At 45.7% G+C, this 13,255-nt stretch overlaps 1 protein-coding gene across 1 annotated transcript; it reads left to right on the top strand.

The window, feature by feature from the left end:
* Positions 1-5,472: 5,472 nt before the first annotated feature.
* On the top strand, positions 5,473-11,492 carry LOC103775579 (guanine nucleotide-binding protein G(olf) subunit alpha; the record flags this gene model as incomplete). The annotated part of the gene is made up of 6 exons (XM_008943042.1): positions 5,473-5,521; positions 8,068-8,141; positions 8,417-8,475; positions 8,697-8,817; positions 9,772-9,902; positions 11,425-11,492. Coding segments are annotated over exons 1-6 (480 nt in total), but the record flags the coding sequence as incomplete, so codon positions are not given.
* Positions 11,493-13,255: the final 1,763 nt, after the last annotated feature.

Genomic DNA, 13,255 nt, shown 5'->3' with positions numbered 1-13,255 from the left:
TGGAGCTGCGGCTTCTTCCTCACCGCCGGCAGAGACAGGGAAGTCCTGGGGCCCAGCAGACCCTAGAAACGCCTGACAATGTCAATATGTCGTTTTCATCAGACATGAATACATGGCCCTCAGCACCACATCTACACAGCTTTTAAAGCCCCCCAGGGATGGGGACTCCACCACTGCCCTAGGCAGCCTGGGACAGGCCTTGACAACCATTTCAGGGAAGAAGTACTTCCCAATATCCAACCTAAACCTCCCCTGGCATAACTTGAGACCATCTGCTCTCATCCTGTCGCTGATTACTTGGGAGAAGAGTCCAACCCCCACCTCACTCCAGGCTCCTTTCAGGGAGCTGTCAAGAGCCAGAAGGTCTCCCCTCATCCTCCTCTTCTCCACACTAAACACCCCCAGGTCCCTCAGCTGCTTCTCACAAGACTTGTGCTCTAGCCCCTTCACCAGTTTCATTGCCGTTCTTCAGACATGCTCCAGCCCCTCAATGTCTTTCTTGGAGTGAGGGGCCCAAAACTGGTCCCAGTATTTGAGGTGCAGCCTCCCCAGTGCCAAGTACAGGGGGACAGTCACCGCCCTAGTCTTGATGGCCATGCTAGGGCTGATCCAGGCCAGGATGCTGTTGACCTTCTTAGCCACCTGGGCTCACTGCTGGCTCATGTCCAGCTGACCAGCCACCAGCATGCCCAAGTCCTTTCTACCAGGTAGTTTCCAGCCACTCTTCCCTCTGCCTCAAGCATTGCCTGGGGTTGTAGTCCAAGTGGAGGACCTGTCACTTGGCCTTATTGAACCTCAGCCCATTGATCCAGCCTGGCCAGTTCCCTCTGTAGAACCTCCCTACCATCCAGCAGATCAGTACTTCCACCCAACTTGGTGTCATCTGCAAACTTCCTGAGGGTGCACTCTGTATCTGCTCATTGAGATCATTACTCATGCAGCAATTGGTCATTCAGAACTGGGGAACCGTGTAGGTGAGCCAGAGTGGATCCAAAACCCATTTGGGTCCCTCTCATTGTGCCTTCACTGCCATGCTTACTCCTCGTGGGAAGCAGCTGCAGAGTGCTGTGGAAGGAGAGAGGAAGAAAACTCCACTACCACATGGAAGCTGCATTTAAAATATAATGACTATTTAAATTTGGTGGGAAAATCTTCCACTGTTAAATTTTACCAATGCCTTCTGAGGGATTTCTGCTGGTATTTTCAGCAAATGACTTGGGAAATTTAATCCTTTAGGGGTTAGAATATTAGTGGGGGCTGTTTTCATTGTGTCTTTCTTGGTTACCGGGAAATATATCAGAATCCAACCATGGAGCCTAAGGTATTCTTGAAACCAGAAATCCATAGTTTCCTATTTCAGATACTGCAGGAAGAATTACAAGGATTGTAATCCTTTGGGTGGTTTTAAAAAAGGTATTTTGTGGAAAGAACAGCAGAAGGAAAAAAAACAAAAGTTCAAAGCTTGATTTTTGTCCCTGATAACTGCAACAGGAAAAATTTCATTTCAGTTCCCTGGAGACCTGGGGTGGGTGTTCTCACTGTGAAATGGCTGCCTCACCTGTGACTTACTGCAGTCCAGAAAGGTGGAATTCAAAGCCCTGGGCTTTATAGATTATTGTGCTTTTGTTGTTTTTTGAGGCTGGCTGAGGAGTTTGCAAAGCTCTTAATGGTCCACCAGAAATGTAGAGGTTTGCTGATCCCAGCAACTTGCTTGAGGATGGATTTGAGATTCTTCATTCTGAGAACTTAAAGCTATAGCCTCACAGATTTTCCATGTTATCCTTTTCTTTTATAGAAACAAGCATTTTGACATGAATTTGATTTCTTGTTTTCCACAGCAACTTTTTGATACAAGGTCTTTGAAATGTTGGGGTGAGAGCATAAAAAAACAGTTGAAGTGGGTGAAGTTTTATTAAAATGTATAGTTAGTTGTACTGATCTACAGTTTAGCACTTCATCTTCCCAATTCTTTGGATGTCAAAATACCCTTAAAAATACAGTATTGGGTTTGTGTGTCTATCATATTATTCTCAAGCCATGATTTTTCTTTTAATTGTGATTTTGTGTGTAGGTTCAGAATATCTGTACAGAGCCACGTAGTGCTTTACCCAGAAAGAAAAGGATTTTAATGTATGATTACCTTCTCTTTATTGGTGCATTTATGAATCCTTTTTCCAGAGATTCTTATATAGCTGCTACTGCTGCTCAGGTTGTGATGATTTTAGAAGAGAATAATGCTTATTGATAGTTCCCACATGCACTGGCAGGCACATCTAAAACCTGTACTTTTGTGTTCAAAGCTTGCATAATAGAAAATGTAGAGATTGCTCCTCAAACCAAGTGTCAGCTGAGTTTCCTAGGAAACTCACTAAGGATATTTATAAAACCACAGATCAGCTTAATAATAGATATAATAATGTCAGTAGCTCGTGATTGTTGTTTTTTAACTTTTATCAGTCCATTTTTCTTTGCTCTAATTTGTCAGCAAACCAAACCACTGTGTTTCCAAACAGAGCAGCAAAGACCTTCCTTCCAATACCTTGCCTGTTTTATTTTAAAAAGGGGAAAAGCAGTTTGTGCTGATCCATGTAAGGAAGTGTAAAACACCCTACTGTAAAATGAAGGAGGAGCCAAAAGTCATACTTATTATCAAACTGAATCCTTTATAAATAAAACCACACTTGCAAAGAAGAAATATCAATATTATATCATGTTGTAGCTCTATTCACAGCTGAGTTGAACACGTGAGTTTAAAGTTCATTGCATATGCATGCAAAGCAAAGCAATCACTGCAGAATTAACATAAATCCTGAATATGGGGCTCTGTGGAAGCTGCATAAATAGGAGACCTGTCAGTATTGTAAGAAGGCAGAATTCTGTGAAAACAGTTTTCTCCCTGAGCTGAAAAAAAATATGTATATATAAAAAGAGAGAATAAGTGATACTGGTGTGCATTTTTACTAGTTTTCCTGCTGTTGTGTTTTCCTCACACGGATTCTTTAGGTGGAGACTTCAGCATTGCCACAGCTGGGGGGTATTTTCATACTTCAGGCACTTTAAATTGAATTTTTAGCCTCCTAAATTTAAAGTCTGCTGGTGTGTATATATGTATATATATGGAAAAATGCATATTATGCCAGAGTGTAATTACTAGAGACATTTAGGATTAGAAGAAATTAATGTTCTTTAGAAAGCAGTTTAGAAAAGTGATTCCAGTTTGCCTAGACTTCTAAGATCATCAACTCCAGCCATCACCCAACACTCCCATGACCACTAAACCATGTCCCCAAGTGCCACATCCACACGTTTTTTGAACCCCTCCAGGGCTGGTGACTCCACCAGCTCCCTGGGCAGCCTGGGCCAAGGCCTCACCACTCTGCCAGGAAAGAAATTCTTCCTAATATCCAACTGAAACCTTCCCTGGCACAACTTCAGCCCATTTCCTCTTGTCCTATCACTAGTTCCTTGGGAGACCAACCCCCACCTCACTCCAGGCTCCTTTCTGGGACTTGTAGAGGGCAGCAAGGTCTCTCCTCAGCCTCCTCTTCTCCAGACTGAAAAAAGATGACTTGTGATGACTTGTAGGACTTCTAGTTAGGAGACTTCTCCCATTCCCAACCCTGCCATGGATTATTTGTAGTGTAACTCAGCGTTCCTCACTCCCCTGCTCTTCACCATGACTTCTCTGTTCAGAAAACACAAACACTAACAGCCAATAACCTTCCTTTTCTGCTGGGGTTGCCACCTCACCATGCTCAGAGAGCTGGATTTCCCCCTCTCTAACCTTTACTGAGATGAAAAGTGGCTGTTTCTGGGCCTGTCGTATCGAACTGAAAAACAATGGACCAAAAAACCCTTTGAAACAGACTTAGAAATACAGGAGTGCTGCCTAAACAGCTGTATTGTGGAAGATTACTCCTTGTTCAGGAGGCAGGTCAGCTTGGAGGCATTTTTGATTTAGGCTTTTTGGCCACTTTGTGTATCTCATGAGCTGGAAGCGTGAGATGAGAGTTGTGCTGTCGGTAGGTGTGCCACATAAAATGCATCCCTCTGCTCCAGTATCAGCATTAGCTGGGGGGGTGACTGAAATTAAACTTTGCTTAACCAATATTCTAGAGGTGGATTTTTCTTCAGAGTTTGTTCAGTATAGGTTTGTTATCATGCCCCCAGGGTGTTGCACTAAACAATGATTTTTTAAACAATAAGCTGAGCTGTCACACCTTGATCACCCAGAAGGGAAAGCTGGGTGCTCTGACTAGATGCAGCATTTTGTTTCCCTTTGGTAACAATAGAGGTTCAAAAAGGAAAAATATTATAAATAAATACATACACAGCATATTTTCTTTCCCTTTCAGTCCGTGGGAAAGTGGCATGAGAATTGCAGGCAGCCTCTTAGGGGGGTATTTTTTCAACTGCTCAGTGTGTGTGACCCCTGTGTTAACAGGGAGTCACGCTGTAAGTCAAGAGTTTGCTGGTTTTTTGTCTTTCCCACTGCAATTGAGCAGATTCCACATGCACACCCAGGTACTACTAGGGAAAACTTGCCAGTTGCTAAAGAAATCTTGATAATGCTGTAGCAGGATGAGTCAGCTGGTGGAATATTCACTGCCAGATAATGATGCAGAAATTCAGGAAAGCTTCTGAGTCCTATGGGCAGTCTGGGGAAGATGAGCCAGCAGGGCTCACACAAGATGTAGGAAATGGGTGAAAGTGGGAGGGGAGAACCTGCCTGGTTTAGTGCACATAAAGTCACATTTTATGTCCCTAATACCGCCTCTCTGACATGTTCTAGGAAAGGATTAAAGCTGGAGAAGATACTTTAGATAACTGGAGAATGTGCTTCCCCTTTTTTTCTGGTTCCCTTTTCTCTTGCCCTTCCCTGGAGTTGTTTTTGTTTCACCTTAGTGAGTGCTGGTGAGGTGCAGAGTGGAGCTGGTTGAGCTCTGCTTCACGTCAGCCTCGCTTCCCACTTCTTCTGCTGGAGCTGCAGCGTTCCAGGGCAGCCCAAGTCAGTTGTAGAGATGAACAAGCATTCCTGAGACCACAATTAGCACAGCATAATGCTAGATTGGCATTATGCTAAATAAAGGCAACCCTTCACCCCATTTTCTTTTTTAAACCCCAAAATCTGTATGTCTAAACAACCGTATAATGTTCTGGCATGTAATTAGTCTGAGGTTTTTTATAGACTTCACAAAATGACAGCATTTGAGTGCACTTGGACTGCTTGGGGGTGCTGCCTAACAGTGAGTGTAGAAGCTCTGTACTGAAACAAAGGCTGGGCAAGAAGTTGTTTGGCTTGGAAGGTGTAACCTCAGGCAATGTAAGGAAATCATCAGGCTCATGCCTTTACCATTGGACTTGTGTTTTTACCTTGCAGTGGGAGTCTGAACCAGAAAAAGCAGTGCAAAGTGTAATACTGGAGAATATTTTACTTATCTAAGTGCATGTTTCTTTTTCTTCCAGCTTTTTAGAAAGGATTGACAGTGTCAGCATGGATGACTACACACCCACAGACCAGGTGAGTGCAGCTGGTGGGGTGGGCTCTGAACCAAGACACCTTTCATACAAGTTCTTCATGTCATCTGGTTTAGTCCCAGAAGCAGCTGGAAATAGGGTATATCCCATAACCTGCTAGGTTGTATTTTGGTATAAGTGTATTAAAGTAGAAGAGGGGTTTTGGGGGTGCAGACTTGTCTTCTACTGTTATTAGATGTAGGATGGTGGTTCCTGTAATAGGTCTGTTATCTCCTCTCACTTCCCATTGTGTCCCACAAACGAAGCAAAGGGAACAGAGAACATAAACCTGAAAGCCCACAGGTTCCCTCACCAGCCTTTGGTGCACAGAAGCAGTGTCTCATTTCACTGCTGGAGGTGGAGGCTTTGCATGTCCATCAGATGAGTCCTTCAGAGAGAGAAGCATCCAGTAGGTCCAGTGGCCAAGTTCAGGGGAGAGCAGCAGCACCAGGTCTCGTGGACTTCTCTGCGGGCATGCAGACACCTTCTTCACAGCCTGTGCCCACCTCCTGTGGGCAGGATGGTTTCTGTTTGCCTAGTTGCAGGGCAGTACGTTTTTTTTTTCCCAGATCTCATGATATATCTTGGCAGAGTGCTCTGACACATTCAGGAAGTTAAGGCTGAAGTGGTGCAGCCTTGAAATATGAAGGAGCTTCACCGTGGTGTATGGCTTCAGCTGCCTCCCCTGAGCTCAGGCAGTGTGGTTTCCTTGGTGGATTATCTCTTTAGCAAGCTTACTCTGAGGTTATTTTTCAGTGCTGGTATCCCCCTGTCATCTGCAAGTCTCAGCCAAGATTGTTGGCCACGTTGTAAACTGCAGACAGAGGTGGCAGGAGAATCCCTGCACAGGGTAGCTCAGTCTGACCGTGCAAGGTGGATAAGGGGTGGGTGCCCTTAAAAATGGACAATTGCCCAATCTCATTGTACAGTCAGGGACTGAAATGGAGAGAAGTGGAGTGACTTGCCAGGGATCCCACAAGGAAGTGCACGGAGCAGAGCCTGTCCCTTCAGACCCACTTCAGGCCTGTCACCACTCTCCAATGACTCTGGCCATACCCTGAAATAGAAGGCAGTCAAAAGCAGCATGTGGGTGATAAAGTGAAACTCGTATAGTCGACCCAATATAGGATCAATTATTAAAGCCCTGAAGACATTTTCAGACCAAAGCAGTAGCACTGGGATACACTCCATGCAGGCCTCAGGGGCTGATTATCACTCACCATCAATAGCACTCAGCTGGAGAGAGGAGTCAATGAAGCAGAGCCTCGTTTTTGCTTTCATTATTTATGGTAGTGTTGGTATGTTTGCTCCTGGGAGGCCTTCCTCTACCTGGAGCAGTCATTCATCATCTAGAAAGTTCTTGTGGTATTTCCAGTGGGAGGAAGTGCCCTGTGTCTCCAAAAACTGGGAGAGGCCTTTGGTATTTGGCCAATGGAAAACTTTGGCTCTAAAAAGAGTGATTCTCTTTTGCTTTTGGGTTTTCATCCTGCTGTATCAGTTGTCCTGCTCAATTAACTGATAAAAATCACTACTTTCCTTTTTTCCCCATGCTTGCTCTAATTTTTTATGCACCATCCCAAGATAATGACTGAGGCCAATAACAAATAAATGTCAACAAGGGATGGAAGAGGACAGTAACACCTTAAATAACTAAACCAGTTAGATTCATGGCCTTCAGCTGGGTTCATACAGCTGTGAGAGCAGCGAGGTGTGCCAGCTACCAGAGCACCTGCAGCCATAGATGGTAGGGTGCCAAAAAGGCAAGCTGAGCTCAGAGTGCACAGCACACAGGAGCTGTGCCCAGAGGGCTGCTCGGTGAGGTTCATCCCCACCAGGCAGCCAGCAGCTTCCTCCAGCCTCTGGTGTGTGTGTGACCTGAGCAGGCAGGGTTAAAAACGCTGCTGGTGGTGCCCATGGCTGGCTGCTGGCCAGGAATTGCTTTTGCCTTCTTCCTTTGAGAATCTAGGAATATTTTAAAAATTATTAAAAGAATGTTGTTTAAGTTGTAAAGTATTGCTAGTTTGGAAAATGAGAAAGAAGTGCCAGATTTATGTACAGCCTAAATTCTGCTCCTCTGTGCTCTGTGATAGAGCTTTTCCCAGCCACAAGCTGTTATCTTGATAGGATACCTGTCTCACTCAGTACAAAAGAGGGCAGAATTAAGGTTACCTGGGCAACTGTAAACCTGGAGTTCTCTGCCATTTGAAAATTTGACTTTATAACACAAACAACACACTTTTCCTAGTTTTATGTAACTTCAGAATTTATCTTCATCACATACAAAATGATATGACCATCAGGGGCAGGATTGATTGTGCACTGAGGAGAGCATCCATGGGGTGTCCTGCTTTCCACGTGTGCACAAGACACACACAGGAGGTGATCTTTGTGTATAGAGCAGTGTCAGGATGGACAAATACAAGTTTACCAAAGTCTGATTGAACTTTCTCACCCAGACTTCTAATGGAAACTAATACCCCGTGCTTTTATAAACAAAATGAGGTTAGAAAAAAACCTTTTCCTAATCAGCTTCTGTGTTCTCATTTCCAGGACCTATTAAGATGCAGAGTGTTGACATCAGGGATTTTTGAAACAAGATTTCAAGTAGATAAAGTAAATTTCCAGTAAGTCTATCAGTAATAATTTATGAAGGTCCTGCTAATTTTTAACAGCTTGGTTTAGATGTCTGTGCTCTTGTATGCTTGGTAGAGTAGTTCCAGGGTGGGAGTTGTGGTGGGTTGTTGGTTGGTTCACTGGCTGGTTGGTTCTCTCTCCCTTTTGGGTGGTATTTTACCACCCTGGGAGCTGTCAGATTTTTAAGCTAAGCCCTTGTGCTGCATGCTTTGTGTGACTTTCCTAGAGCACATCAGTGATATAACATCCTATGGTTTTTTAACAGCATGTTTGATGTAGGTGGCCAGAGAGATGAGAGAAGAAAATGGATCCAATGCTTTAATGGTAAGTAGAAATATTCCACATTTTTATTCTGAGCTTGTTCTCTGAGGTGTGAGCAGCTTGGTGTTCACACACAGTGTCACTAATGCAGGAGTCCAGCATTGCACATACTTTCTTTGGGCACTGGTGACAGTTTGGGGTGGAAGGGTTACCCTGAGGAGTGTGTGCTGGGATGACAGCAGTGGTTTTTCTCTCCCCTCTCCTGTTGCACGTGCTCTGCCCAGATGTCACAGCTATCATCTTCGTGGTGGCGTGCAGCAGCTACAACATGGTAATAAGGGAAGACAATAACACAAACAGACTACGGGAATCCCTGGACCTTTTCAAAAGTATCTGGAATAACAGGTAAAACACAGGTGGCTGCCCTCTCCCTCCCCAGTTCAGCTGGAGCTGGCCGAGAGCATCCTCCAGCCACACTCCCCCTCCCCAGGCCCCACCACAGGGGCAGCGAGCTGCCGGCGCTGGGCTCGGCTCAGCACCCACCACTGCCCACCTGGGCAGCTGCTCCCAGGAGACTCTTCTCTGGGAGCTGCCTCCTGGGATGAGATTTCAGATCTAACCTGATTCCAACTGCTATTAAATCACCCTTCTGCCCCAGAGCCCCTCCCAGTTATAGATGTGTGACCAAAGTGCAATCTAGAGAGGTTCCTGGTGGAGAATGAGTAAAGACAATACACCAAAGAAGATAGTGCAGTTTCAGCACATGCCTGTGAGGATGCTCTCCACTGAGGAGTGGCTGAATGCAGAGTGAGGAAAACTGTCAAATGCAAGGCCCAGAGACATATTGTCACAGTGATGGCTTCTCTTTGGATTGAATTTTCATGGGTCTTTTGATTCATCAGGTGTCACACAGACCACCCTAAAAGATGGGATTTCTGAGTGGATGGACTGTGAGTTCAGGCAGAGCAGTCTGAGGGAAGGCAGCTCTCCAGCCTTTTTCTTTTGCTTCAGCAAAACCAAACAAAGTGGGCAGTAATGTCTGGGTTTGGGCTGAGGTGTTTAGGAAATGTCATCATTATCCCAACTCGATATCGAAAGGATAATTTAGAAAATAATATTGGAAGACTGCTCCCTTCAGCAATGTCTGCTGGAGTTTTTATAGCTAGATTTACAGATATATCCACAGGTGGAACCCAGTCAGAGCAGTAGTCCAGGTCATCACTTTCCCTGCTGAAGCATGTTGACAGCACTTGGCTCTCCATCCACGCGGGGCTGGCCAGCTGCTTTGCTACTGAAGCGTTAGGTTTTCCTCAGTGAGCGTGCCAGAGATAACCCAAACTTTTGGTTTGTTTTTGACAGGTGGTTACGGACCATTTCTATCATTTTGTTCTTGAATAAACAGGACATGCTGGCTGAAAAAGTCTTGGCAGGGAAATCAAAAATCGAAGATTACTTCCCTGAATACGCGCATTATACTGTACCTGAGGATGGTAAGGGTCCCACCACACAGGCACTGCCCCTGCTGCCCTGGGACCATCCAGCCCTTGGCAGGGGCTCAGCTTCTCACCATTGCAAGAAGTACAATGATTACTGCACAAGTAAACTCTGGTATTATGCCAGTTTTATACCAGGCAGAGTTTCCCAAATGTCGCAGGTCTGTGTTCAGCAGTTCTGTAAAACCTGCACTTCCTGACCACCAGCCTTACCCGAGCAGTGCCACTGCTGTAGTGCTTGCAGCAGCCTGTGGGAAGAGGTTTTTGTTCTCCATTAGCCACCAACCCCATAAAAGTGAAGGTGGTAATAAGCTGTTTTCAGCTTTCCTTTCCTGGAATTTTGGCATGATGCAGAGTTTCAGGTGGAGAGGATAAATAAACTGGCCTAAAATCTGAATTGACCTGGCACCAGTTTTACAATGCTAAGGGCTTCCAGGAGAAATATTGTCACCCTCACCCAAATTTCCCCCTTCCAAATACACACCACATATATACAGCATTTGGGTAATTTTTTGACTTTTTAAATAGTAAGCCAGTTGTCAGAATAAAGTAGCTTTTGGTGGTTCTCAGCAGGATTTCACAGTAGATATCCAGAGTGACCCACAATACTCACACATGAAGCAGTGCTCTATTTTTAACCTGTAGTTGTTAATTTATTCCCTAATTTCAGCTGACATTATTTCAGGACAGCAGCACTGAAGATTTAAGATGCTGCTGATGGTGCTGCTGCTCTGTTTACCCCTAGCACTACAGATAAAATACATTTCCATATTCTGATCCACTCTGCCCTGTGCCATATTACATTTATAAGCATCTGATTTGGTATCTTTGATGAGGAGAAATCACACTGAAGGGAGGTGAGGGAGTTATTTCTTCAGTGTTTGGTTTTTACACATAGAGTAAATGCAGTTGTTACGTGGCCTAGATGGAGGTGACTTCACCTGCAACAGTTAGTGCTGACCAGGGGGTCTGCTCCTCAACAACAATTTATCCTAATGGCCCTTGATGGGAGGTGTGGCAAAGGATTCTGCTCACTTAGAGCCTGGAAATAAACTAATATATATATTAAAAGATCTCTTGATGCTGTCATTTGTTTGAAGTGCCATCTTGGACTAACCATTTTTGAACCCCAGTTCCTGCCTGCAGAAGCTTTATTCAGGAGGTGCTGCTCTGCTGCTTGTCTAGTCCTGTTTTCTGATAAAAGCCAAAACCTGACTCCCACTTGGTTTGTATCTCTATGAACAAACCTGTGGATGTGAGCAAGCCTCTTCATGGCATGACCAGTGACATTGTTGCAATGATTTCAGCACTTTTCAAGATCTTAAAATACATTAAAAGCCTGGTCAGGTTGTACAGCACCCTTCCACTTTAGAGCTGCCTGGTGGGAATCTCCTGTGGATGTTCAGCATTTGAATCCCTTTATTGAAGGACTACTTCCTCCTTATTAAATCTTCTCTTAGGGAACTAGATGATTGTTTACTTTTTATGTTTCTGATGTCATTTATTTTTAATTGAACAGCAACACCAGATGCAGGAGAAGACCCCAAAGTCACAAGAGCCAAGTTCTTCATCCGGGATGAGTTCTTAGTGAGTAATTTTGATCTTCTGTGTTATTCTGTCATGGGAAATACTAGCAGATGGCACAGTTTATTTAGGGAAAGCTGATGGGTTTTTGCAGAAAGCTAGAGGAGAAAAAAATGTCTGGCAATTCCCTAATTCTTTTCAGCTGCCCATCTTGTAGAACCTTGCCCATTTTTATGCCCATTTTGTATGGAGTCACCTGCCCTGCAGAGTGTCACACAGCGAGTAAGTGTGTGGCAGGTCCTGTCCCTGCCAGCTGGATGCCAGCTCCAGTGTGGGTGCCACAGCCCTCCCTCTGCCCGTGGCCAGGCAGGCCTGTGGTTGTCCTGTGGGTGCCACTGGCTGTTGCCATGGGTGTTTCCTTTTGTCCAGTCCATGCTGAAGCAACTAGGCTTCTTTTTATTTATTTATTTTGCCATTCCTCCAAGGGCTTTGGCAGTGGTCAGCTGGCAAGAGGGAATGAACAAAAAAGCAGGTTATTATCATAGCATTATTAAGGTTGGAAAAGACCTCTAAGATCAAGTCCAACCATCAACCCAACATTACCATGACCACTAAACCATGTCCCAAAGTGCCATGTCTACACATTTTTTGAACCCCTCCAGAGCTGGTGACTCCACCAGCTCCCTGGGCAGCCTGGGCCAAGGCCTCACCACTCTGCCAGGAAAGAAATTGTGCCTAATATCCAGTCTAAAACTTCCCTGGTGCAACCAAAGCCTATCTCTCATCTTATTGCTAGTTCTTGGGAGAAGAGACCAACCCCCACCTCACTCCAGCCTCCTGTCAGGGAGCTGTAGAGAGCCAGGTCTCCCCTCAGCCTCCTCTTCTCCAGACTAAACACCCCCAGGTCCCTCAGCTGCTCCTCACAAGCCATGTTCCCCAGAGCCCTCACCAGCCCCTTGATGTCCTTCTTATCCTGTGGTGCCCAAAACTGACACCAGGGCCCAAACTGTGGCCTCACAATCTCTGTTGTGCCAGCTAGGAGGCTTCCCTCACCCTGGGACTGGTGTCTTGGTCTTCCTGAGGAATCACAAGGAAGTTTCCTTGTCTGGTCACAGTTATTCTGGCAAATTTGAACAGTCACTTGAACAGTGGCTTTAAACTCGTGGGCTGTTTGCCATGGAAGTTGTGCAGGAGAGAGGTTCCTGCTCCCACAGAGGGTCTGTGCAGCCCACGTGTGCCTCAAGTAGTGGAGGCCACGTGTGGGCCCAGGAGGGGGAAGGCCAGGGAGAAACAGCACCTTCCAGGTCCATGGGGTCAGGCACAAAAGGCTGAGGTTTCTTGGGGGGGACAAAGGGGGCAGGGGAGATGAGCTCAGCATGCAGAGTAGGGCCTGGTGTCCTCAGCTCCTGGTTTCAGGTTTGGGGTGGTGGCCCCTGGGGTCTTTGGTGGCAGGCCCTGCAGCTCAGCACTGTTGGGTTTAGTGGTGGCAGTGGTGGATGAGGACTGGCAGGACATGCCTTGTAGAAACTTCTTCCTTCAGCTCAGGAGTCCTTGCTCCTCCCAAGCTCTCCACAGAGACATGGTGCTCATGTGCTCCCACTGGGGCTACTGCCCAGCCCCCTTGGGGTGTTTTGTACACAGGGTTCTCCAGCTGCTGTTTTGTTTTAATACATCCCAGAGTAGGTAACCCCTCTTAAAACAGTGACACTGCCCCTCTGGTTGCATCTGGCTTTTCATAAATCTGAATCTGGGAGGTGAAGGAGCTGCTGTTCAAAGGACCCTCCCTCAAATCAAAGAGGCTGGGGCAGACTTGACAGTGGTGCCAA

The sequence above is a fragment of the Merops nubicus genome, unplaced genomic scaffold, assembly GCF_000691845.1.
Source record: "Merops nubicus isolate BGI_N331 unplaced genomic scaffold, ASM69184v1 scaffold16716, whole genome shotgun sequence".
Lineage (NCBI taxonomy): Eukaryota > Metazoa > Chordata > Aves > Coraciiformes > Meropidae > Merops > Merops nubicus.
The sequence above is the reverse complement of the archived record's forward strand: the minus strand, read 5'-3'. Positions and strand labels throughout refer to the sequence as shown.